This window comes from Triturus cristatus, chromosome 2_2 (genome assembly GCF_964204655.1).
Source record: "Triturus cristatus chromosome 2_2, aTriCri1.1, whole genome shotgun sequence".
Classification (NCBI taxonomy): domain Eukaryota; kingdom Metazoa; phylum Chordata; class Amphibia; order Caudata; family Salamandridae; genus Triturus; species Triturus cristatus.
In genome coordinates this window covers 1,213,583,847-1,213,606,349 of record NC_140582.1, presented here as the reverse complement: position 1 = coordinate 1,213,606,349, position 22,503 = coordinate 1,213,583,847, and the positions used below count along the sequence as shown (strand labels likewise).

Here is a 22,503-nt window from a genome sequence, read left to right as displayed (position 1 = left end):
ACTTAATTAGCCACCCGAACCGTTTTAGCGCCTTGGCAGAGGTGTAAAGCGCTATATAAATGAATCAGTACAATACAATGGCCTGTACAAAACAAAACCTGAACTATCTCCAAGGCTACTGACAACCACCGTCCAGTTAGTCACCAAATCTAGCCCAAACGGTGCCGACATCTGGTTTTGCACTAGACTTATTAACGAGCTGAGCGTAAACAGCGCTCACTCATTTGAGCTCATTCTATCAACTGGAAAAATGCAAGAACAAAACTGAAAATTGCATATATTGCCCCATATTTATGCATGACAGCGTTGGCGCACAATGTGCTGCCTAGCGCTAATGCGGGCACCCTTTCATCTTGCGTTGTAGTCAGGATTCTTTTTGTGCAGGAAGGGGCAGCTTCTGCAGAAAAACAATCCACAGGGGCATTTTCCTCTGTCTATCTGCAGCACACACAGAAAGAGGAAAAATGGGCAAGAAATTAGATATTTCTCCTCGTTACGCCTCACCTCAGTAATCATAGCGCTTTGTCTCACTCTCAGGTGTACCAGTGTTAGACCTGTCAGCCCTTTGGGTGGTCCCTCCTCATCATTATTTATTTTGTCCCACTTTTGCCTCAAACCCTGTTTGAATTTTTCCTTTTTGGGAACCACCAGACTTTTTAGTGTTGCTGCAGATTCAGGGAGCCATTTTAGCTACCCCTGAAACTTCTGTCTGAGGGCCTGGAGCACAAAATGGTGGCCACCTGTGACATCACCAGCATCCACTGGAACCTACTAGCACCTTCCAGAACATTCCAGAACCCTGTGACCGTTGGAGGCGGTTTAGAATGTTGGGAAGCTAAGAGAGAGAGTTGGCAGTTGGAGCTGGCAGTTGGCACCTGACTGGTGAAGAGAGAGCAGCACAACAGTGAAGGAGGAAGGAGTGAAGCAGCAGGGGTGGAAACTTGTGCCTGGAGTGGGGTCCATAAACCCACCCTTGATACTTGTCCCTACTGATGGATCCCAGCCTGTAGCCCTGTGTGGGAAGAAGCCAGAAAAACTCATCCTAAGGACCTGGACAGCAGGAACAGGCCTTAGAAGCAGAAAGCAGCAAGATCCTGACCTGGAAACTGGTTTCCCTGGAGTCCGGCGTCGAGTAGCCTAAGACCTGGAGCCCGAGGTGGAGAAGCGGCGCTGACTGAAGAAGCAGACGTCGTACCCGGAGCCGCCTGAGGTCGTGAGAGGGCGCCGACGGAGGTCGTGAGAGGGCGCCGACGGAGGTCGTGAGGAATACCAAAGGTCGAGGAGGAAGTTAACCGAGGTCGAGTGAGCGGCGTCATCGGAGGAGTGAAGTCCGCCCTCCGGAGTCGTCGGAGACCGAGGTGAAGTGTACCGGAGGTCGGGAGTGAGGATCGCACTCCGGAGTCGCCCGGAACCTGAGAGGAGGAGCACCGGAGGTCGGGGGTGAGGATCGCACCCCGGAGTCGCCGGAAGTCGACATCGAGGCCAGGCCGGCCGACGTCATCGAAGCCGAGAGCGCCATCGGACCGGAGCCGCCCGAAGTCGACATCGAGTAGAGACTGCCCGACGTCGTCGAATCGGAGGTCGAGATCGAACCGAGGCCGCCGACATCGGACCGGAACCGCCTACCGGCGTCGTCTAGAACTGACATTGTGCCGAGGCCGCCGAGACCGAACCGGAACCGCCTCACGGCATCGACACGACTCCAGCGGCGTCGGAACATCAGAAAAAGGGCAGTAAGTGGAGTAGAGGGCGCCTAAGGCCCTGTGGAGACCTGAGAGACTGCTCTAAGGGGCTAGGGAGGTGCTGGAACCAACCTGACTGTGCCAGGGGTGAATTGGGACTAACCTAGAGAGGTTGTGTGGAGAGAGAAAGCCAGGGCACTGGTATTCCCCCCTTGATCTACCTCAGTTTAGGCCTCAGCCTTGTCCCAGCCAGGGAGTAGAACCCCTCAAGCCTTCCACAACCCTACAAGCTGTGCCTGGGCCAAATCAGCCCTTAGGAATTGAAAAGTGATCTGATTACATGAGTGCTGCTGTATACTTTTAATTATTTATTGGGGGCACTGTATTTATTGTGTTAACCTATTTATTGCTTCACTATATTTATTGGTCTACAGGACTTGTTGGTGTACAATATTTGTTGGTACAGTATTTATTGCCTCAGAATATTTAATTGCCTGTATTACCTGCACTTATATTTATGTCCCTTGTATTTATGATCATCCCTATTTATTGAATCTTCAGACAGTATTTATTTGACCGGCACTATTTAAGATTTGTATATTGTGATTGACTTATTTATTTTCCCAATCAGCAACTAAGAGAAAAAGATAAAGAAAGATATTTTCATAATTTTTACGGTGTAGAGTCGTTTTTGGAGCGGATGCACGCATGGTTATTGTTTGGGTATGTTGTATGCTTAGCACGGAGCCTGATTCCTGACCACTCGAGCCAAGCTACCACAGTGTGTCCGGAAGACCACCACCACCCCTTCTAGTGTGGGAGTGGTTTTCCAACATAAATTGGTGTTCAGTGGTGGGATAGAGCTGTGCCTACGCATACTCAACAATAACTGTGGGTAGTCCATAGGCCTACACCGGGAGTTTTCTCAAGAGCGGCCTTGCTAATTGTGGGTTTTTGTTTTTTCCAAATTTACTCTGGTGGTGGGAGGAGGTATTATTAAAGGTACCCCCCTGCATAGTTACTGCACAAAACCTGTCCTCTAACCTGAGTGGGCGAGATGGAGTTTGTACTAGAAAATCTAGAAACGTACACTGTGGCCCAACTCAGGGAGTTTTGCCAGCGGGAGGGGGTGTACTGTCCCCCAGGAGCAAAGAAGGGTGCACTCCAAACCAGCTTAAGGGCTTGGGGGGAGGCACGCCGAGAAAGCAAGGCTGAGGAGGAAGACAGGGATGGAGAGCCTGACCCCGAGGGGGCTGAGATGTACCAACCTGAGGTGGGGAACCTGTCAGCAGGGCCCAGAACCATTTCTAGGAAGGGCAGCAGTGCCTCTAGCGGTGGCTTGTCTGAAGTGGAGCTAACAGACCGGAGGGAGAAAAGACAGCTCACATGGGACTTAGCAAGGCTGGAAAAGGAGAAGGAGGAGCAGAGGATGGCCCATGAATTACGACTGAAAGAAATAGATCTTCAGATCTTGAGAATCGGGGCACAACCTGTTCCTAATGGTGGCAGCCAAACCCAAGAGATCACCAGGGAACCTAAACCATACCTGCCAAAGGACATAGTAGCTAGCTATGGAGTGGGCGACGATATCGCCAAGTGGCTAGCGGCCTATGAGGTCTCGTTGAGGGCCCATGGGGTTCCAGAGAAGTACTGGGGAGGGGGATTGTACAAGTACATGCCTCCAGCTGGTAGGGATGCTTTATTGGCCCTCGAGGAGGATGAGCAGACCCACTACCCCACCATGAAACTGGCGCTCATCAGAAAGTTTGGACTAACACCTGAAAAGTACAGACAGAAGTTCAGGGGTAGTCACAAACTGGGCACGCAGAATTGGGTGGACTTCCTGGACTATGCAAAGAAGGCAATGGAAGGTTGGATTCAGGGCAGTGAAGTGAGGAACTACGAGGGGCTGTTTGACCTAGTACTGAAGGAACACCTGCTCGAGAAATGTTTCCCTGAACTGCGGCAACACCTGGTGGATAGCAAGCTGACCAGTCCCCGGAAGCTTGCTGAGGAGGCGGACATTTGGGCTAGTACCCGGGTGTCCACAAGGGGGACTGGAGGGGATACTCAAAAGGCCGGACAGGGCGCCCCCCAGAAGAAAGAGGGAGGGGAAAAGAAAAAGGAGTTCTCCAAAGGCCCCCAAAATAACTTCCAAGGGAAGGGAACAGGATTCACCCCTAAGGCTAACCCGCCCAGAAACCCTAATCCTGGCCAGAGTCAGCAGCCAAGGGTTGTCCATTGCTATGAGTGCGGTGGCGTTGGACACTATAAAGGAGATCCGAAGTGCTTGAAACGACCACCCCCTCCCACTGGAGGAAAGACCCCCGGAGTAGCTAGTGTAGTGCTCGGGGAGGAGATGCCCTTAACTAAGGGAAGGGAGTGGGCGGGTGTCACTTTAGTGTCCCTGGGAGAACGGGAGATGGTTCCTAAGATCCAGGTGCCCGCAAATACCGCAAAGTATGGGCAATGGGTCACCATCAACGGCCAAAGAGGGGAGGCTCTGAGAGACACAGGAGCCAGTATGACTATGGTGCGTAGCCAACTGGTGTCTCCAGAGCAGGTAATTCCCGATGTACTCCACCCAGCCGCGATGGCTGACGGCAGAACAGGCCACTACCCAGTGGCCGAGGTTCCCTTTGAATGGGGGGGGGTTGCAGGTTCACTTCGAGTTGCCGTAAGCCCTGCCGTGCCAGTCGATTGTCTGCTGGGGAATGACATGGAGCACAACGCTTGGAAGGAGGTGGAATACCGGACTCACACCGAGATGCTGGGTACACCTGACTGGGCCTGTGTTAGCACAAGGTCCACGACTACCCGAAGAGGGAGTTCATTTCGGCTGGAGCCTGGAACAAAGGCCCAGCCAGCTGCCAGTCAAGGGAAGAACCGAGGACAGGAGGAGCCTGCCTCGGCGTCCCCACCCCGTAGGACGGATAGGCCACCGGAGGTGGTGGACCAGGAGTCTGCGGTGGGGGACGTTACCAACCTGGAGGACCTACCCATCCCGGCCGAGTGGCACGTGGAGGGAGGCCCGTCCAGGGAGGAATTCTGCCAGGGCCAGAGGGAGTGCCCTACCCTTGAGGGGCTAAGGCGACAGGCCGAAGCCCAGGCGGCAGGGAACGTTGAAGGGAACTACAGTGTTTACTGGGAGGATGGCCTCCTCTACAGTGAACCCAAGGCACCCCTACACGGATCGTCACGAGCCTTGGTAGTTCCTCAACGTTATCGAGCCTTCCTTCTGGAGTTGGCTCACGAGATACCATTGGCAGGACACTTGGGGCAAGACAAGACCTTCGCCCGTCTTGTCCCACACTTTTATTGGCCTCAGATGAAAGTGTCGTCCGATACCTACTGCCGGACATGTGTGTCTTGCCAAGCCAGTGGGAAAACAGGGGTGAAGCTGAAAGCTCCCCTGGAACCACTTCCTGTCGTTAGCACCCCCTTTGAAAGGGTGGGCATCGACATTGTGGGTCCGTTAGATCCACCGACTACAGCTGGTCACAGGTTTATCCTGGTTCTGGTGGATCATGCCACACGGTACCCAGAGGCAATACCTCTGAGGACCATAACAGCACCTGTTGTGGCTAGGGCCCTGATGGGAATCTTTACCCGAGTGGGTTTTCCCAAGGAAGTTGTGTCCGACAGGGGGACCAACTTCATGTCAGCGTATATGCGGGCCATGTGGAAGGAGTGTGGAGTGACATACCGGTTCACCACTCCTTACCACCCCCAGACCAATGGTCTGGTGGAGAGGTTTAACAAAACCTTGAAGGGCATGATCAGAAGTCTGCCTGAAAGCCTGCGGAGGAAATGGGACGTCCTCCTACCCTGTTTACTTTTTTCCTACAGGGAAGTGCCACAGAAGGGAGTGGGCTTCAGCCCCTTCGAGCTTCTGTATGGGCACCCTGTACGTGGACCTCTCAACCTGGTGAGAGACGGATGGGAAAGAACTCCCAGAAAGCTTCCCCAGGATGTGGTGAGCTATATGCTGGCCTTCCGGAGCCAAATGGCTAAGTTGTGGAAGCAAGCTTCTGACAACTTGGAAGCCAGCCAAGCAGTGATGAAGGCGTGGTATGACCACAATGCTCACCCGGTGGAGTTGGAGCCTGGCCAGAAGGTGTGGGTGATCGAACCGGGAGAGCTTAGTGCCCTCCAGGATCGCTGGTCAGGACCCTTTGAGGTGTTGGAGAAGAAGGGTAAGGCTACCTACTTGGTGGACCTGAAGACCCCTCGTCAGCCCCTGCGGGTGCTGCATGCCAACCGCCTCATACCCCACCACGAGAGGCCTGAAGTCATCTTGATGATGGTGACTGACGGAGGAGAGGACGTGGAAAGCGAGCCTCTCCCTGATCTGTTTGCGTCTCAAGAGAAGGATGGGTCGGTGGAGGGAGTGATTCTCTCCCCATCTCTAACTCCTGAACAGCAGGAGGACTGTCGCCAGGTCCTGGGGCAGTACTCCTCGTTGTTCTCCCTTGTCCCGGGTAGGACTCACCTGTGCGTCCATGACGTGGACACAGGAGACAGCCCACCTGTGAAGTCCAAGATCTACCGGATGTCAGACAAGGTGAAGGCCAGCATTCATAGTGAAGTCACTAAGATGCTGGAGCTAGGAGTGATCGAACCTTCTAGCAGCCCCTGGTCCAGTCCGGTGGTGTTAGTACCAAAAGCTGCACCACCGGGTGCCCAACCAGAACTGAGGTTCTGTGTGGACTATCGGGGACTGAATTCAGTGACCAAAACTGATGCTCATCCGATCCCTAGGGCGGATGAATTGATTGACCGGCTGGGAGCTGCCCAATATCTAAGTACCTTTGACCTTACTTCTGGGTACTGGCAGATCTCTTTGACTGATGGAGCAAGGGAAAGGTCAGCCTTCTCCACGCCCAATGGCCACTACCAGTTCTGTGTGATGCCCTTTGGGCTCAAGAACGCACCTGCCACGTTTCAGCGCCTGGTAAACCGGATCCTCACCGGAATGGAGAGTTTCTCTGCTGCTTATCTGGATGACATAGCCGTCTTCAGTAACAGCTGGGAGGATCACTTACGTCACCTGCAAGCTGTTCTCCAGGCCCTGAGACAAGCTGGATTGACGATCAAGGCCAGCAAGTGCCAGATCGGGCAGGGGTCGGTAGTGTACCTTGGACACTTGGTGGGTAGGGGAGCGGTGCAACCCCTCCAGGCGAAGATCGAGGCCATCATGGCCTGGGAACCCCCCAAGACTCAGACTGAGGTCCGAGCATTTTTGGGCCTCACGGGATACTACCGCCGCTTCGTGAAGGGGTACGGTACCATCGTAACCCCCCTCACGGAGCTCACGTCCAAGAAACAACCTCGACGGGTAGTCTGGACGGAGGCTTGTCAGCAAGCCTTTGAGAGATTAAAGAAAGCTATGTGCGAGGCCCCGGTCTTAAGGGCCCCAGACTTTTCCAAGGAGTTCATTGTCCAGACAGATGCATCAGAACATGGCATTGGGGCAGTGTTATCGCAACTCAACGAAGAGGGTCTGGATCAACCCGTGGTCTTCCTATCCCGGAGACTACTTCCCAGGGAACAGAAGTGGAGTGCAATAGAGCGTGAAGCCTTTGCAGTGGTATGGGCTCTGAAGAAGTTGCGGCCATACCTGTTTGGCTCGCACTTCCTAGTTCAGACCGACCACAGACCCCTTCGTTGGCTGATGCAAATGAAGGGGGAGAATCCCAAGTTGTTGAGGTGGTCTATTTCCCTACAGGGAATGGACTTTCAGGTGGAACATCGGCCTGGAGTGGACCACGCCAATGCAGACGGTCTCTCAAGGTATTTCCGCCTTAGTGATGAGAACTCCCAAGGGGTTGGGTAGCTCTCCCCACTTTCAGCTGGGGGGGACGCGTGTTAGACCTGTCAGCCCTTTGGGTGGTCCCTCCTCATCATTATTTATTTTGTCCCACTTTTGCCTCAAACCCTGTTTGAATTTTTCCTTTTTGGGACCACCAGACTTTTTAGTGTTGCTGCAGATTCAGGGAGCCATTTTAGCTACCCCTGAAACTTCTGTCTGAGGGCCTGGAGCACAAAATGGTGGCCACCTGTGACATCACCAGCATCCACTGGAACCTACTAGCACCTTCCAGAACATTCCAGAACCCTGTGACCGTTGGAGGCGGTTTAGAATGTTGGGAAGCTAAGAGAGAGAGTTGGCAGTTGGAGCTGGCAGTTGGCACCTGACTGGTGAAGAGAGAGCAGCACAACAGTGAAGGAGGAAGGAGTGAAGCAGCAGGGGTGGAAACTTGTGCCTGGAGTGGGGTCCATAAACCCACCCTTGATACTTGTCCCTACTGATGGATCCCAGCCTGTAGCCCTGTGTGGGAAGAAGCCAGAAAAACTCATCCTAAGGACCTGGACAGCAGGAACAGGCCTTAGAAGCAGAAAGCAGCAAGATCCTGACCTGGAAACTGGTTTCCCTGGAGTCCGGCGTCGAGTAGCCTAAGACCTGGAGCCCGAGGTGGAGAAGCGGCGCTGACTGAAGAAGCAGACGTCGTACCCGGAGCCGCCTGAGGTCGTGAGAGGGCGCCGACGGAGGTCGTGAGAGGGCGCCGACGGAGGTCGTGAGGAATACCAAAGGTCGAGGAGGAAGTTAACCGAGGTCGAGTGAGCGGCGTCATCGGAGGAGTGAAGTCCGCCCTCCGGAGTCGTCGGAGACCGAGGTGAAGTGTACCGGAGGTCGGGAGTGAGGATCGCACTCCGGAGTCGCCCGGAACCTGAGAGGAGGAGCACCGGAGGTCGGGGGTGAGGATCGCACCCCGGAGTCGCCGGAAGTCGACATCGAGGCCAGGCCGGCCGACGTCATCGAAGCCGAGAGCGCCATCGGACCGGAGCCGCCCGAAGTCGACATCGAGTAGAGACTGCCCGACGTCGTCGAATCGGAGGTCGAGATCGAACCGAGGCCGCCGACATCGGACCGGAACCGCCTACCGGCGTCGTCTAGAACTGACATTGTGCCGAGGCCGCCGAGACCGAACCGGAACCGCCTCACGGCATCGACACGACTCCAGCGGCGTCGGAACATCAGAAAAAGGGCAGTAAGTGGAGTAGAGGGCGCCTAAGGCCCTGTGGAGACCTGAGAGACTGCTCTAAGGGGCTAGGGAGGTGCTGGAACCAACCTGACTGTGCCAGGGGTGAATTGGGACTAACCTAGAGAGGTTGTGTGGAGAGAGAAAGCCAGGGCACTGGTATTCCCCCCTTGATCTACCTCAGTTTAGGCCTCAGCCTTGTCCCAGCCAGGGAGTAGAACCCCTCAAGCCTTCCACAACCCTACAAGCTGTGCCTGGGCCAAATCAGCCCTTAGGAATTGAAAAGTGATCTGATTACATGAGTGCTGCTGTATACTTTTAATTATTTATTGGGGGCACTGTATTTATTGTGTTAACCTATTTATTGCTTCACTATATTTATTGGTCTACAGGACTTGTTGGTGTACAATATTTGTTGGTACAGTATTTATTGCCTCAGAATATTTAATTGCCTGTATTACCTGCACTTATATTTATGTCCCTTGTATTTATGATCATCCCTATTTATTGAATCTTCAGACAGTATTTATTTGACCGGCACTATTTAAGATTTGTATATTGTGATTGACTTATTTATTTTCCCAATCAGCAACTAAGAGAAAAAGATAAAGAAAGATATTTTCATAATTTTTACGGTGTAGAGTCGTTTTTGGAGCGGATGCACGCATGGTTATTGTTTGGGTATGTTGTATGCTTAGCACGGAGCCTGATTCCTGACCACTCGAGCCAAGCTACCACAGTGTGTCCGGAAGACCACCACCACCCCTTCTAGTGTGGGAGTGGTTTTCCAACAACCAGTAATGGTAAATCTGGCAATGGGCTTTGCGTAGGAACACCCACGCACCACCCATGGAACTTCTCTCTGGGGCAGAGTAACGCAACTCAGCAATTTGCACTGCGTTGCATTACTCTAGACCAGAGGTCTTCAAACTCTTTTACTCTGAGCCCCCCCTAAGAAAAATGTTTTGAGGTCGGGCCCCACTCCAAAACTTTATGACAAGGATTGGGGGAGCGGGAGGGACATGGCTGCGTGCAGGGAGCGGGGCTTATGTGATGGTTTCAGGAATACTTTTTCTATAGCTTATGAATTTCACCAAATATGAATCTTATAAAATAGCAAATGCATCAAACAAAAACAGATATCCCAAACAAACTGATCCCCAAATTTGGGGTGTTGTGATCCCCTCACACTCTTTGACCCCAATGCAACTATACCTGCTGCACTAATTATAACTGCAGTCTATCTCCTTTGCCTTTTTTACCACTTCCCCTCCATGATGGATCATCACCTCTGTCCTAATGCTTGAAAGGACAATAAGCTCTGATGCCCTTTTTTAAAAAGGTAGACAGTCATAATTGTGATGCAGTGGGGCCCCCAAATCCCTGGACCCCAGTCCTGCTGCATCTGCTCCTTTATGATAACCAGCAGTGGCCACTTACATACTTGGCAGCAGTACCAGCTTCACTAGTGAATGTCCCTTTAAAAAAACAAAACACTTATAGTGTCCCCTTCTTTGGGGTATCTCTCTGAAGAAGCGGTTTCTGGCCATTTGTAAACATAAAAAATGAGTCTGCATACTGTGCTCCCTATTCGGGGCCTTCTCTTTGACAATATCTATGACTCTCGCATCTTTCTTCTGTCTCCTAGACCATTACTGTGAGGCCCCAGGGATCAAGAGGATAAGGGCTCTGCATACGAACGCAACCCTGCTGGCCTTCTACCTACCACCCTATGGACTCAGCTTTCACAAAAAAACTGCCCCTGAATTGTTAATACTGACTTTGAGATGCCTCTGCCTGAAATCGAAGTGTGGGTGGTAGTGCAGAAATGTAAAAAGAAACCATGGAATTATGAGTTTCTGCAGCAGTGTTTTCCACATATTTTTCAGTGTACTGCATTTGCTACATAATCTGCAGATTTCAACAAAAAATTCTTGATTCTAGCTCAAACGGAACAAAAGTTACTCTTGTAGTTGGTATTTGGGTGCTACACTGGTACTAATGAGGTGAGATATTTCCGGTGACAGCGTTACCGTGAGTTAAAATGACAAAATAATGAAGTAATGCTAACCACAAAATGTGGCGCATTGTGCAGCATAATTTACCTTTTCTTGCTGCATAATTTAGTCATACCTGCCGCATAATGTTGTCCTCTTCTGCTGAATAATTCCAGTGGATCTGCTTAAAGCTTTATGGTGGCAAAGATCTATTCTTTTCAAGATGTAATGTAAAGGAGTTATCAGCTGGGATCTGGAATAGTGGAGACACTTACAAAAATGTCTGCATTAGACACAGTTTGATTACTTATAACTAAAAAGTATGTTTTGTAAGAACTTGTTTTATCTCAATCACTGCATCATTTTGCAGCAGCCTAGCTTGGTGTATGCAAATACTGTTTTAAAATAATGACTTACATATTCACAGTGCTTTCTGCCACAGACCGGAACCTCATAGCACTATAAACAGGGCCATTGGAATTATGCGGCAGGAGAAGGCCAAATTATGCAGCATGGTTGTCTAAATTTTGCAGCAAGCAAAGGCAAATTATGCTGCATATTTTGTGATAGCATTACTGCATTATTTTGCTATTTTTACACTTGTTAACATTGTCCTGGCCTTTAATACCAGTACCACATTAACACCCACATATAGCAATAAGCAACAGAAGGGTGACCAGTCAAGCTTTAGAAAGGGCCTTCCACTGTGAGGTAACATGTGTTGTTGCATTTTTTAATCTGCAAATTATGCAGCAGACGATGGATTATGTGGCAAATGAGGGAAATCCATAACTATGCGCTGTGAGTGCAGGGTGAGCGTGAAAGTGAAGGGTGAGAATGAGGAGTGAGTTGTCTGAATGCAGGGTGAATTCCCAGACACTTGAAGTTAATCAGCATGTTATTGACGGGGCGTAGGGTTTCAGATATAAGTTAAACTATTGCTATTATGGAATTAATCAGGGAATTGAGTGGGAAGGAAATAAATAATGTGCAGATCCTGCAACAAACTTCCAGTCTTATGATTAGGGTTGCCAGCTCATAAATTTGATGTTGCAGACGGTACAAAAATAAACAGTCACCTAAAGCCCTATTTTCAGCACTTATCTGTGTGTACTTCAGACAAAGTCAAATTACAAATAGTGTCAAAGCAAGGTCTTTGCAGGCTCTTTAAACATACATGGATGGCATTTTTTTATATTGGCAATTCCTTTTCATGAAATGCATTTTCACACTACAGCAGTAAATTTACAGTACAAATGTAAGGAATAGGCAGTCAGGGTCCAGGGAGTACTGGAAAAAGAAAAAAAAACTAAGCCTCAGTAACTAGTTTCCAAAGGTATGCAAATGGTCTTTAAAGACTTGTGAAAAAACTTTGGGGTGCTGGAGTCTTAATAAGACTCCAGACACTGCCCAGGGAGCCCCCAGCAGCACACCCACTGACCTCTGGCCCCACAGCACTCTTGAGGGCTTCAGAGTAAATGAAGACAGCCTGGAAATGCAGCAAATAAACATTGCTGCACTTACATGTGCTTTCAGAGGCCTTTGCGCCCCCCTGGGAACCCCTCCACGCCCCCCCAGGGGGGCGCGCCCCACAGTTTGAAGACCTGTGCTCTAGACTTATCAAGTCACTCAGGGCCCAGCAAAGTGCAACTGCGTGGCTTGATAAATCGCATTTTAGAGTTGCGTTGGGGCATGCACCCCACTGCGTGGTGCAAAAGCGATGCAACCCGTACATAAATATGGCCCTAAGTGTGCTTAAGATTGGCACAGACACCGTTTCAGCAGGCAGCCCCAATTTACCACCAGACTGCACATACACCTATGATCTGTCAGAGACCCCCAAGAACCAAGAAAGACCCCAAGAAGCACCCGGCACATCAAGGGGAGTCAAAGATCTGGCCCCATATCATAAACATACACAGACGCACATGCCGTGACCAGGACTGGGCAGAATTTCCTTTTTGAATCGGAGTTACAGATAATCAAGCGATTACTGCTCCTTGCAAAAGTAATTTGGGGTAAAAATCCAACCCAAGAGCACATTGAGTGAGCGTGAGTGCCGCCCAACTCTTCATCTGTATTCTGCTGCATTTTGTACTAAGAAAATATCGCTAAATGCTGGTAGTAAATTGGGGGGGAATCCTACGCCAAGAGTACATTTATCGCGTGCAAACAGCTGGTCACACGCGCTGTTCGTGTTGTGTGGCAGTTAACGCTATTTCTGAGCTCAAAATGCATCCCTGAGTCCATTTTGGAGGCAAGGGTTCATTTTTGAGATAAGAAATCGTGCTGAATGCAGTTACTCTCCTGGTGCACTTCCAGCGTAATCTCATCGAATTCAGGTCATTCTGCGGGATTTCGCTACGCGGAATTACCCAAATTACGCCCACACCTAGCTATGGCACCTTAGCAATTGCATCAAAAAGTCCTTACCCCAGGCACTGCCACTGGTCCTGGTTATAAGGGAGACCGCGACGAGGCATTCTGCAGTCTTGTCAGCTGTCCGTGCCACCTCTTGGTTGGCAAGGCGGGGGCACCGGTTAGTGTCACCCTGCCAGCCTCAGCCAACGGCAGGCCTACTCTCCCCCACCCCTCCATCAACACCGGTAGAGTGGCATCATTAGGCGAGCCCATTAATGCGGGAGGGGGAGGAGTGTGGGGGCTCTGACGCTGTGTGTTCCTGTTTGTGCTGCACTTGCCAGCCAGTTCCGGGCAGGAAGCAACACAACAATTTTTTCCCCAGTGTGAGCGAGGGGCATTGATTTTGGAAAGACACAAAAAAGAAATGCCAGCTAGCTGGCCACGGTGCCAGGGCCCAACCGGCCGCTAGGCACGCAGAAATGTGCCAACCTGCTCCTGACGTGTTGGGCATGCGTGCACTTTCACGGCACGTCAGATATATTTTTTCGGGGGGAGGGGAAGGTTGCCACACGGCTGGGGGAAGCGTGCCTGTCCTGCCCTGGTGATTGACAGCCTGGCGTCCACCTGTCAAATCGTGCATGGCCCTGTCAGTGCCTTGTAAGTACCCCGTGAGAGAGAATCGAGCGAGGCGCCCGGTGTGGAAACACAGAGGACTTGTCCAAATATTAGACGGCGTTGTGAGAGTACACACCATAAAAAGATGTTTCCATTGTCAAGAGACAGATACTCCTATCACTTGACACAAAAGCACTCACTCCACCCTGCTAAGATAAAAAGCTGGGCCAGCCCTGCTTCTTGGTCTTTGACCTCCTGGTTATTCACAGGGTTTTGCATAAGATGTATAAATGCACCAGATTCAATGATTGTCTGCACAAAGTTATACAGAAGTGAAGTACAGATGGGCCAGAAACTCACAAGTAACACTAGAGATACATGCCTGTGTGATGACGTCATTGTGCAGCTTCCCATCCGTTTCTTAAGTCTGTCTTTCTTTTCTTCTACTCCCATTGCACCAGCACTGAATGAGCCCACGATTGACTACGGTTTCCAGAGGTTACAGAAGGTGGTCCCGAGGCATCCGGGGGACCCGGAGAGGTTACCGAAGGTAGGACCAGCAGCCTCTAACTTTTACCACAAGAGGGCGCCCGTGCCACCCTTCTTTATTCCAGCACGGTACCTCGAATTGAGGAGAAGATGGCCTAAAAACAGCTTGGCCGTGTAAATGTAAATGTAAATGTAAATGTAAATGTGGGTGTACTTGTAAAGCGCACTGTGACTCCATGGAGTATCCTGGCGCTGAAGACCGCTGGGGAACCCGTCCTGGTTTTCCCTGTGAGATGGTCCCTTTCTGGGTATCTCCAAGGTGAAACCAGGCATCCCCGGTGTAATAAATGGGATGGGGGTGTCTCTTGTGCATGAGGTTGAAGACTTTGAGGCAACAGGTGGGAAATATAGTTTTAAAAACTGAGCACAAAAGTAAAAAAAAAAAAAAAAGGGCTTCTGACACCCATTGTGAATGCAGAGACACATTTAAGGTGGCTGCCCCAAATGACAAGACAATATGTGCTATGATGTTTCCATTTCTGGAGCAGGGTCTACTGAGCCCTGTGGGGACGCCGCGTAGGGTGTCCGTGCCTGCATCTGACTCCACTCTTCATGGCCTTCGGACTGTACACTCTGTGCCATAACCGATGTCCTAAACTAGCGAGGACTGAGGGCTGCCTGGTGACAGCTTGGGGGAATAAGAGAGAGCAGGACACAGAATGAGAGTGCATTGAGCGAGGGGTGGGCTGTAGACGAGTCTCATATTGTAAATGAATTGTTCGAGCGTAAAGTGTCATTGTAGTTTGTAGATTTAATTAGCACAGCTTATCACCCGTGAGGGTATCCAGGTGCTGTCCATTGGCGCAGGCAGACTAAGGATGTTGAGCCGACGATGAGATACGAACCTGGATACCCAGCTCCTGGGTCGGCAGCTCTGACCACTGCGCCACATTCTCTCACCCTAAGAAGGGGTTTAATTGTGCAAAGACTGGGCTTAGATCCGGATGATACAGCCTTCGTTGGTGATTGGCATCTTGGTGCTTGCGCAAGCAGTGCTTAATTTGACCCGTGGTTTCCAGCGCTCGACACCAGCACGTAATAATCAACACCAGCACTTACGATAGCCTGGCACAAGGTGGCGCTGGCTATCTAATTTAGAGATTAGGACAGCAACAGTTGTTTATTAATTCAATCTATATAAAAATATTACTAGTACCTGCGCCCAAGCCATGGTGGTCTAAATTCACATGTTCCAGGGTCGGTATGGTAGAAAGTCAACCAAGACCGTACCTCGAAAAGAGGAAAGTAAAGAGGAAGGGATGGATCTATCTGTTCGTGGTCTAGGATGGGGTACTCAGGATGGGGGGGAGACAACAAAAGTGTCTCTTGTTGCCCTCACACACCCCGAAGGATGTCATGCTTCATCATTGGGCAGTGCTCCTCGTCGGGCCGGCGGTGCAATGCCCTACGGGTCCCCCGAAGGGTCTCTTTAGCGGAGATCTTTTAAGAGAGCTGCCGATTGGTGCATGCGGGTATGTGGAGGGGGAGTGCCAAGGTCAGTGGTGACGGTAGTGTGTGCAGGAATAAAAATACCTAAGGGTTACCTGGGAAGCTAATTTAATAAGAAGGTACCCTTGGTACACTAAAAAACGTGGAAAGATGTTACTAATCAAAACGTAATGTGTCAGTAGTAACTGAAGATACAGGTCAAATGGTCGACATGTTTCGCGCCTTTTAGTGGTCAAAATGATCCATGGCGCTTCATCAGGACCAGTAGAGGTGAAGAGTGTGGGGAGAGGTGCCCAGACTATGTGTAGTGGGGGGGGTAAAATATCACCCTCTCACTCGGCAATAAAGGGGGGGGGAGTACAGTGTCTCCTAAACAGGTAGTGTGTGAAAAAAGGAGTCTGTTGTGCCCCCTTTGCGTTGTACCTAGACCAAAAAGGAAGATAAAACAAAGAGAAATGCAGAAGTTAAAATACATATGCGGACGTGCCTTGTCGATCCGCAAAAGTACACAGTGATTCGAGAAATCACATATTTACAATGAGACAGTCATAGTATCATGCACCTGGAGGCCCAGGCTACTCTCAAAGTTCTGGAGAAGCGGGCAGGCGTGGGTGTGGTCCCATGCCAGTCCACAGATGGTTGGTCCCGGGTCCCGGAGGCGGTCACAGAACCCAGCTGGAGACTCGCTAGGTAAACTGCTGTACCCCGCGGGGCCCGGACACCTCCACTTGGCTGTGCAGCGGGCTCAACTGGCGTGTCGTCTACCAGGCCTAGTCAAAAAAACACGTGTGTTGTGTGTGTAACTAGATTCGTAGGTTCAACACGAATGAAGTGCGCTAAGAGTAGTCTTACCTATAATAAGAGTTAGAATTACTCCTTGAGTCCCATGGACCGAGCTTTGATACTGTCATTTTTGTATGCATGTATAATGTGTAATCTATCGTACATCGTCCCTCCGGCTAGGAGCCAAACAACTGAATGATTAGACCAACGCTCGTCTCAATAGCTCTTAGGTGTATCTCCCGGGCCTTTTTGGGCCGTACCAACTATGAGGAGATACTGCTATATTCTAAACACTATCCGGTAAAGGATGGGACATTTACACCTTCCGCACACGTTAGCGAGTTATCACTTGGCCCCGCCCATACTCCGCCACACCCTCAAACTTGGCAACATGCAGGGTAGACCGGCCATAGGCTGACAGTGACACACCTACTTGTGTGGTCTAGTTTGCTATTCCGGTATTAACACATTGTAAGCACTTCACGGCCCGCATGCGCGTAGTAACACACCTCACAGACAATACGCATGCACCAAAACACCTAATCACGCATGCACAAGAGAACACTGGAACACTCTGTTTCACCGCGCATGCGCAGCTCCGGCCTCCCATGACTCATCGTGCCGTCGAAACCGGAAATAGGTACCTCCTTCAATCACGGGGCTCAGTCTTTAAATATCATGGGCTAGGCAAAATCAATCACCTCCGAGCAGGCGTCTGGACCGGGCAGGTTTCCAGTGCCGTCACCTGAGCAACCCGTGAGTATGACTCGAGGCGATCCAGCTACCCAGATTACAACGTAAGCATTTATCCTGCTCTACATTTGGCAACGATGTAAGTAAATCTAACGCTCCACTTTGTTTCCTTTACCCTCTGGGTATTCCCTGCTGATACGCATCATTTCCGACTTACAGCCCTAGATGGTGTGGGCCTCCTACGCCGCTTTTTAACTCAAGGAGTAATTCTAACTCTTATTATAGGTAAGACTACTCTTAGCGCACTTCATTCGTGTTGAACCTACGAATCTAGTTACACACACAACACACGTGTTTTTTTGACTAGGCCTGGTAGACGACACGCCAGGTGAGCCCGCTGCACAGCCAAGTGGAGGTGTCCGGGCCCCGCGGGGTACAGCAGTTTACCTAGCGAGTCTCCAGCTGGGTTCTGTGACCGCCTCCGGGACCCGGGACCAACCATCTGTTGACTGGCATGGGACCACACCCACGCCTGCCCGCTTCTCCAGAACTTTGAGAGTAGCCTGGGCCTCCAGGTGCATGATACTATGACTGTCTCATTGTAAATATGTGATTTCTCGAATCACTGTGTACTTTTGCGGATCGACAAGGCACGTCCGCATATGTATTTTAACTTCTGCATTTCTCTTTGTTTTATCTTCCTTTTTGGTCTAGGTACAACGCAAAGGGGGCACAACAGACTCCTTTTTTCACACACTACCTGTTTAGGAGACACTGTACTCCCCCCCCCTTTATTGCCGAGTGAGAGGGTGATATTTTACCCCCCCCCACTACACATAGTCTGGGCACCTCTCCCCACACTCTTCACCTCTACTGGTCCTGATGAAGCGCCATGGATCATTTTGACCACTAAAAGGCGCGAAACATGTCGACCATTTGACCTGTATCTTCAGTTACTACTGACACATTACGTTTTGATTAGTAACATCTTTCCACGTTTTTTAGTGTACCAAGGGTACCTTCTTATTAAATTAGCTTCCCAGGTAACCCTTAGGTATTTTTATTCCTGCACACACTACCGTCACCACTGACCTTGGCACTCCCCCTCCACATACCCGCATGCACCAATCGGCAGCTCTCTTAAAAGATCTCCGCTAAAGAGACCCTTCGGGGGACCCGTAGGGCATTGCACCGCCGGCCCGACGAGGAGCACTGCCCAATGATGAAGCATGACATCCTTCGGGGTGTGTGAGGGCAACAAGAGACACTTTTGTTGTCTCCCCCCCATCCTGAGTACCCCATCCTAGACCACGAACAGATAGATCCATCCCTTCCTCTTTACTTTCCTCTTTTCGAGGTACGGTCTTGGTTGACTTTCTACCATACCGACCCTGGAACAGTGCCTTCTAGTAATTACCCTATTGACTTCTCGGAGCACAGGCACCGGACCATTAACCAGCTCCTGGTCCCCCCCTCCCCTTTTTTTGGATACGGTCTAAATTCACACACTTGTAAGGGTGTGATGGTTAGTTATTTTGATTGTAGTGTCATTGGTAGTGCTGGAAGAGACACTTGGTGGTGGAAGCTGCATTGGCGCCCTGACAAGAGCCCCGGCACTTATTTATTTTACAAAATAAGCATTGGCCGGACAAGAGGCCGGCAGTGGACGTCTTTTGATGAACCTACACGACACATGTTTTGATAATTCGTGCAAGGGACCAGCATGAGGCTATTTTTAAATATGGCACCATGTACGTGTCTTACCTACATGGTGCCATGTGTGTTGACCGTGCCACAACCACACCACACTGACCCAACACACCACTATATCATGCAGATGTACGTCATTCCAGATGCTGTGTGGCTCACACAACACATCACTGAGGACACAGCCTGCACGGATGTGGCGTGGTGGTGAGAACAAGTGCTGTCCTGGGTGAAGCCGCTTTCTGATGAAGAGGAAACAATATGTGGAAAAACATTTGTTTTTTTTCTCTGCACTTCAGTGGAACATTATTGGTTTTCAAACAAGCTTTCATCTGCGCTGCATGAAAAATACATGTGTACCCTCATACAAAATACATGGTAATGGGCTCATTTCAGAACAACAGCTTCCTAAAGACACGCCACGCCACACCGCTATCCGTGACTTCACACCGACCAGCCTCCTCGCTAGCAGACAGGCAAGCATCCCTGTTCCTCGTTTGTGTCTGTCCTGGAGTGGAAATAGCAGTTGGATTTGCCAGCATTTTTATGAACATCTGGGCAGAGTGGCATCTCCTGCAGTAAATTGAGGTTGCACGTAGGCCTCTTCCATGTAAGACCCCCTCCCCCGATTATAAGGCCACTGTGAGTTCTCATTGTAGTAATACCTGTATGTCACTGTCCTCACACAGTAGCCAGTATCCTGTTTCCATATGTTAAACTATTCCGGTGCTAGACTCGCGCTCCAATACCTCGAATAAATAAAATCCATAAAGAGCGCCCTGACTAGTAATGTGTGGCATTACCGTGCTTGTGGGGCTTGTAGTGATGCTTCCATACTCACCTTGAGCCGCTTGCCTTGTTAGTGGTCGGTAGGAAATGCGAAGAGCACAGCATTGGCCTATGAGCTGCACTGGATACGTGGGCGTCGTCCCGCATGCCAGCTATCGCGTGCATTGAACATAGGGGTATTACCAAAAGAGAGTTGGGAAAAAAGCGTCACCCAACCAGCGGTACCCTGGACAAGGATGCAGGATCAAATGTCTGCCAAATGGGGTGCATTCGACAAACAAGACTTGTCCAACCAGTGGCTACATGGCTCGCACTGGACAACCGAGCGGTAGTGTGGGACGCAGAGGACAGAGGAGCATCACATACTACAGTACCCTATGTAGGGCTCAGTAACAAAGCATCCCCCACCCCCCCAATGAACCAGTGTACGAAGGGTGGTGAACAAAATGGCAGTGTCAAGCACATCATTTCATCCTATCAGATCAGCACAATATCATACGCCGATGATACGCAGCTCATCCTGGTGCTGGACAGAGAGCGGCCTGGAGCTGAAGAGAACCTCAAAAACTGCCTCACTGCCACTTTCGAGTGGATGAAGTGCAACCATCTCAAATGCAATTCGGGGAAAATCGAAATCTTGCCTTTCGGTCCACAAAATTTGTTTTCGCCCAAACAATGGTGGCCTGAAGATGCCGAAGCCCCCCCTAATACCATCTCACACATGTTGCCACCGAGTGCCACACAATATCGACTCTGCTCACACAGCGTCCGGGTGAGGAGCTGATGTCGCATGGTGATGAAAACCCCCCTCAGTGTGAGGTTCCAGCTCGTGTTTGGAGCCTGGACACAGCTGATGTCCATCGGATCTTCGCAGACTAGACAGGAAATTAGAGGGTGCCTTGGAACCTTTCTGGGGAGAAGTTCAATGCATTGCCCCCTCTCCATCATGCCTCATTAATGGTCTCAGGGCCCTGACCCCGCCCAGACCCCGCTCATTTAAGTCCCTGGATCCTCTCACCCAGTGGGAGTTATCTCACAGTTGTGAGGTCTGTATGGGTTTACTTTTAAAGCAGGTCATTGTCCCAAATAATGGTTCAGAGTATTTCTTCCATGTCTATGTTCCCTCTCACTGTGATTGTACCACAGGAGTAGTTCAAAGTCTCGTTTTAGGAAGTTTGTGAATTTTGCTCTTTGTGAGCCTTGTGAAGTTTCACGAGCAACCATTGCCTTCCCATGTGCAAAGTTTTTCTTTGAATTTCAAGATAATTTTCACTGTATTACACAACCGTGTTTACTCAACAAATAAAACGAGGAACGGTAGTACAATGTAAGCATACTTTTCCTCTGCAAGTTTTTCTTTGGCATACATTTGTTATGCACAACGACCTTGTGCAGGAGCAGAGCACTAACCGTTTTCCCTGTAGTGCTGCTCAGGCAGAATCATTTCGCTCCGCGTGCGGGTGTCGCCTTTGGATCTGTGCAATGGCTGCTTTTAGTCCGCCAGTGATGACGTCAGGAGGACACTGGTCCAGGTGCTGGGTGGAGCATCCTTGCAGCCTCTCAGCGCTGTGCATGTTCTCTGTCCTCAGGGCCTGGTGCAGCCAGGCACTGCCATTGCTTTGTGTGACGTCACAAGGAGGCAAAGAGCTGCATCCATGCCAGGGACCGATGCACTCAGCAAACAAACTCCACTCGGTGGAGATCAGTTGTCTGTGTCCAAGGCTTGGAGGATGTGACGTCATGCAGAGGGGGTCGGTGGCAGCCAATCAACAGCAGATGTTGCATATGGTGTAAGTGGAGCTGTGACATCTGCGGGATGACACCAGCTGCCTCTGAATATTGCCTTAGGGATGGTACTTCTGCCTGCATATCTATATAATATATGTATATTAGCTCCATTATTACAATGCGGACACAGCTCAAGGCTGGTGGTGGTGGGGGCTCTAGTCTCTTGACTGCCTTCGGAGCTCAGATTATCTTGCTTTGGTTTGCCGTAGAGCTGCGGATGCCATGATTGTTACCCTTTCATGTTGTTATTTTTCATGCCCACATAACTGCTGCAGGGTTTCATTTGTGTGGCCTGCCAAACCTGGGCACTCAGGTCAAAGCTCTCTTCTTAGCCAGTGGCCTGGGTTTCAAAGGTGAGGTATTTTTTTCTTGTTTTTTCTCCTTTGAGTGCCTAACTATGCATCGTGTTTTTTTATGCACAAGGGGAGTGGTGATGTACCACTTTGTTTGTGTTCATCAGTCATTGGCTTGGCTCTCTCTCTGCGTGGTCCCCAACCGCAAATGTTGTGTCCAGAGGAGCGCTACGCATGTGTATTCATCCGCACTTATCACCGTTCACGGTTAAGATTGATTACACAACGCCAGTACCCAAAGCTTGCAACGCCATGTCACTTTGCGGAGTTTCCATGGTGGACAATGTCTTTACTGAAGTTTGTATTGGATGACCTTACAAGCTCGCAGAAGATCTCAGCGACGGAGGCACTGCCATAGGTGACCAGTTTGTACCCGCTGAGGTCCATGTGGGTGATGCACGTGGTATAGGAAACCTCTGAAAGTCCTCGTAGAAGATATACTGCCTCTTTAGTAAATTTACTGTCGCATTTTTCTCTTTCATTTAATTTAGCAGAGTGCCCGCTTCCCCACCAATATACCAATTTGTCCTTCTCCAAATCTTGTTTCATTTTGGGAGGCCCTGCTGGATTGCGGGTCGTACATTTGGTCAACCCTGGATATTGAAAATGGGGCACAGGAGAAAGAAAGAGCCCCAATCCTCCAAATGTGTTCTTTGGAACAATTAGGCTCAACACTTCAGATGCACTCGGGTTA

General features: G+C 50.3%; 1 protein-coding gene across 5 annotated transcripts in view; it reads left to right on the top strand.

Annotated features, from left to right (window-relative positions):
• Positions 1-22,503, top strand: part of LOC146863413 (transcription factor COE3-like) — a 464,528-nt gene that overhangs the window by 374,913 nt on the left and 67,112 nt on the right. For all 5 annotated transcript variants that reach the window (XM_085642844.1, XM_085642843.1, XM_085642842.1 and 2 more), the window contains exon 11: positions 14,160-14,248. In XM_085642844.1, the coding sequence (XP_085498970.1) occupies positions 14,160-14,248 (89 nt within the window). The remainder of the gene's footprint in view (positions 1-14,159; positions 14,249-22,503) is intronic.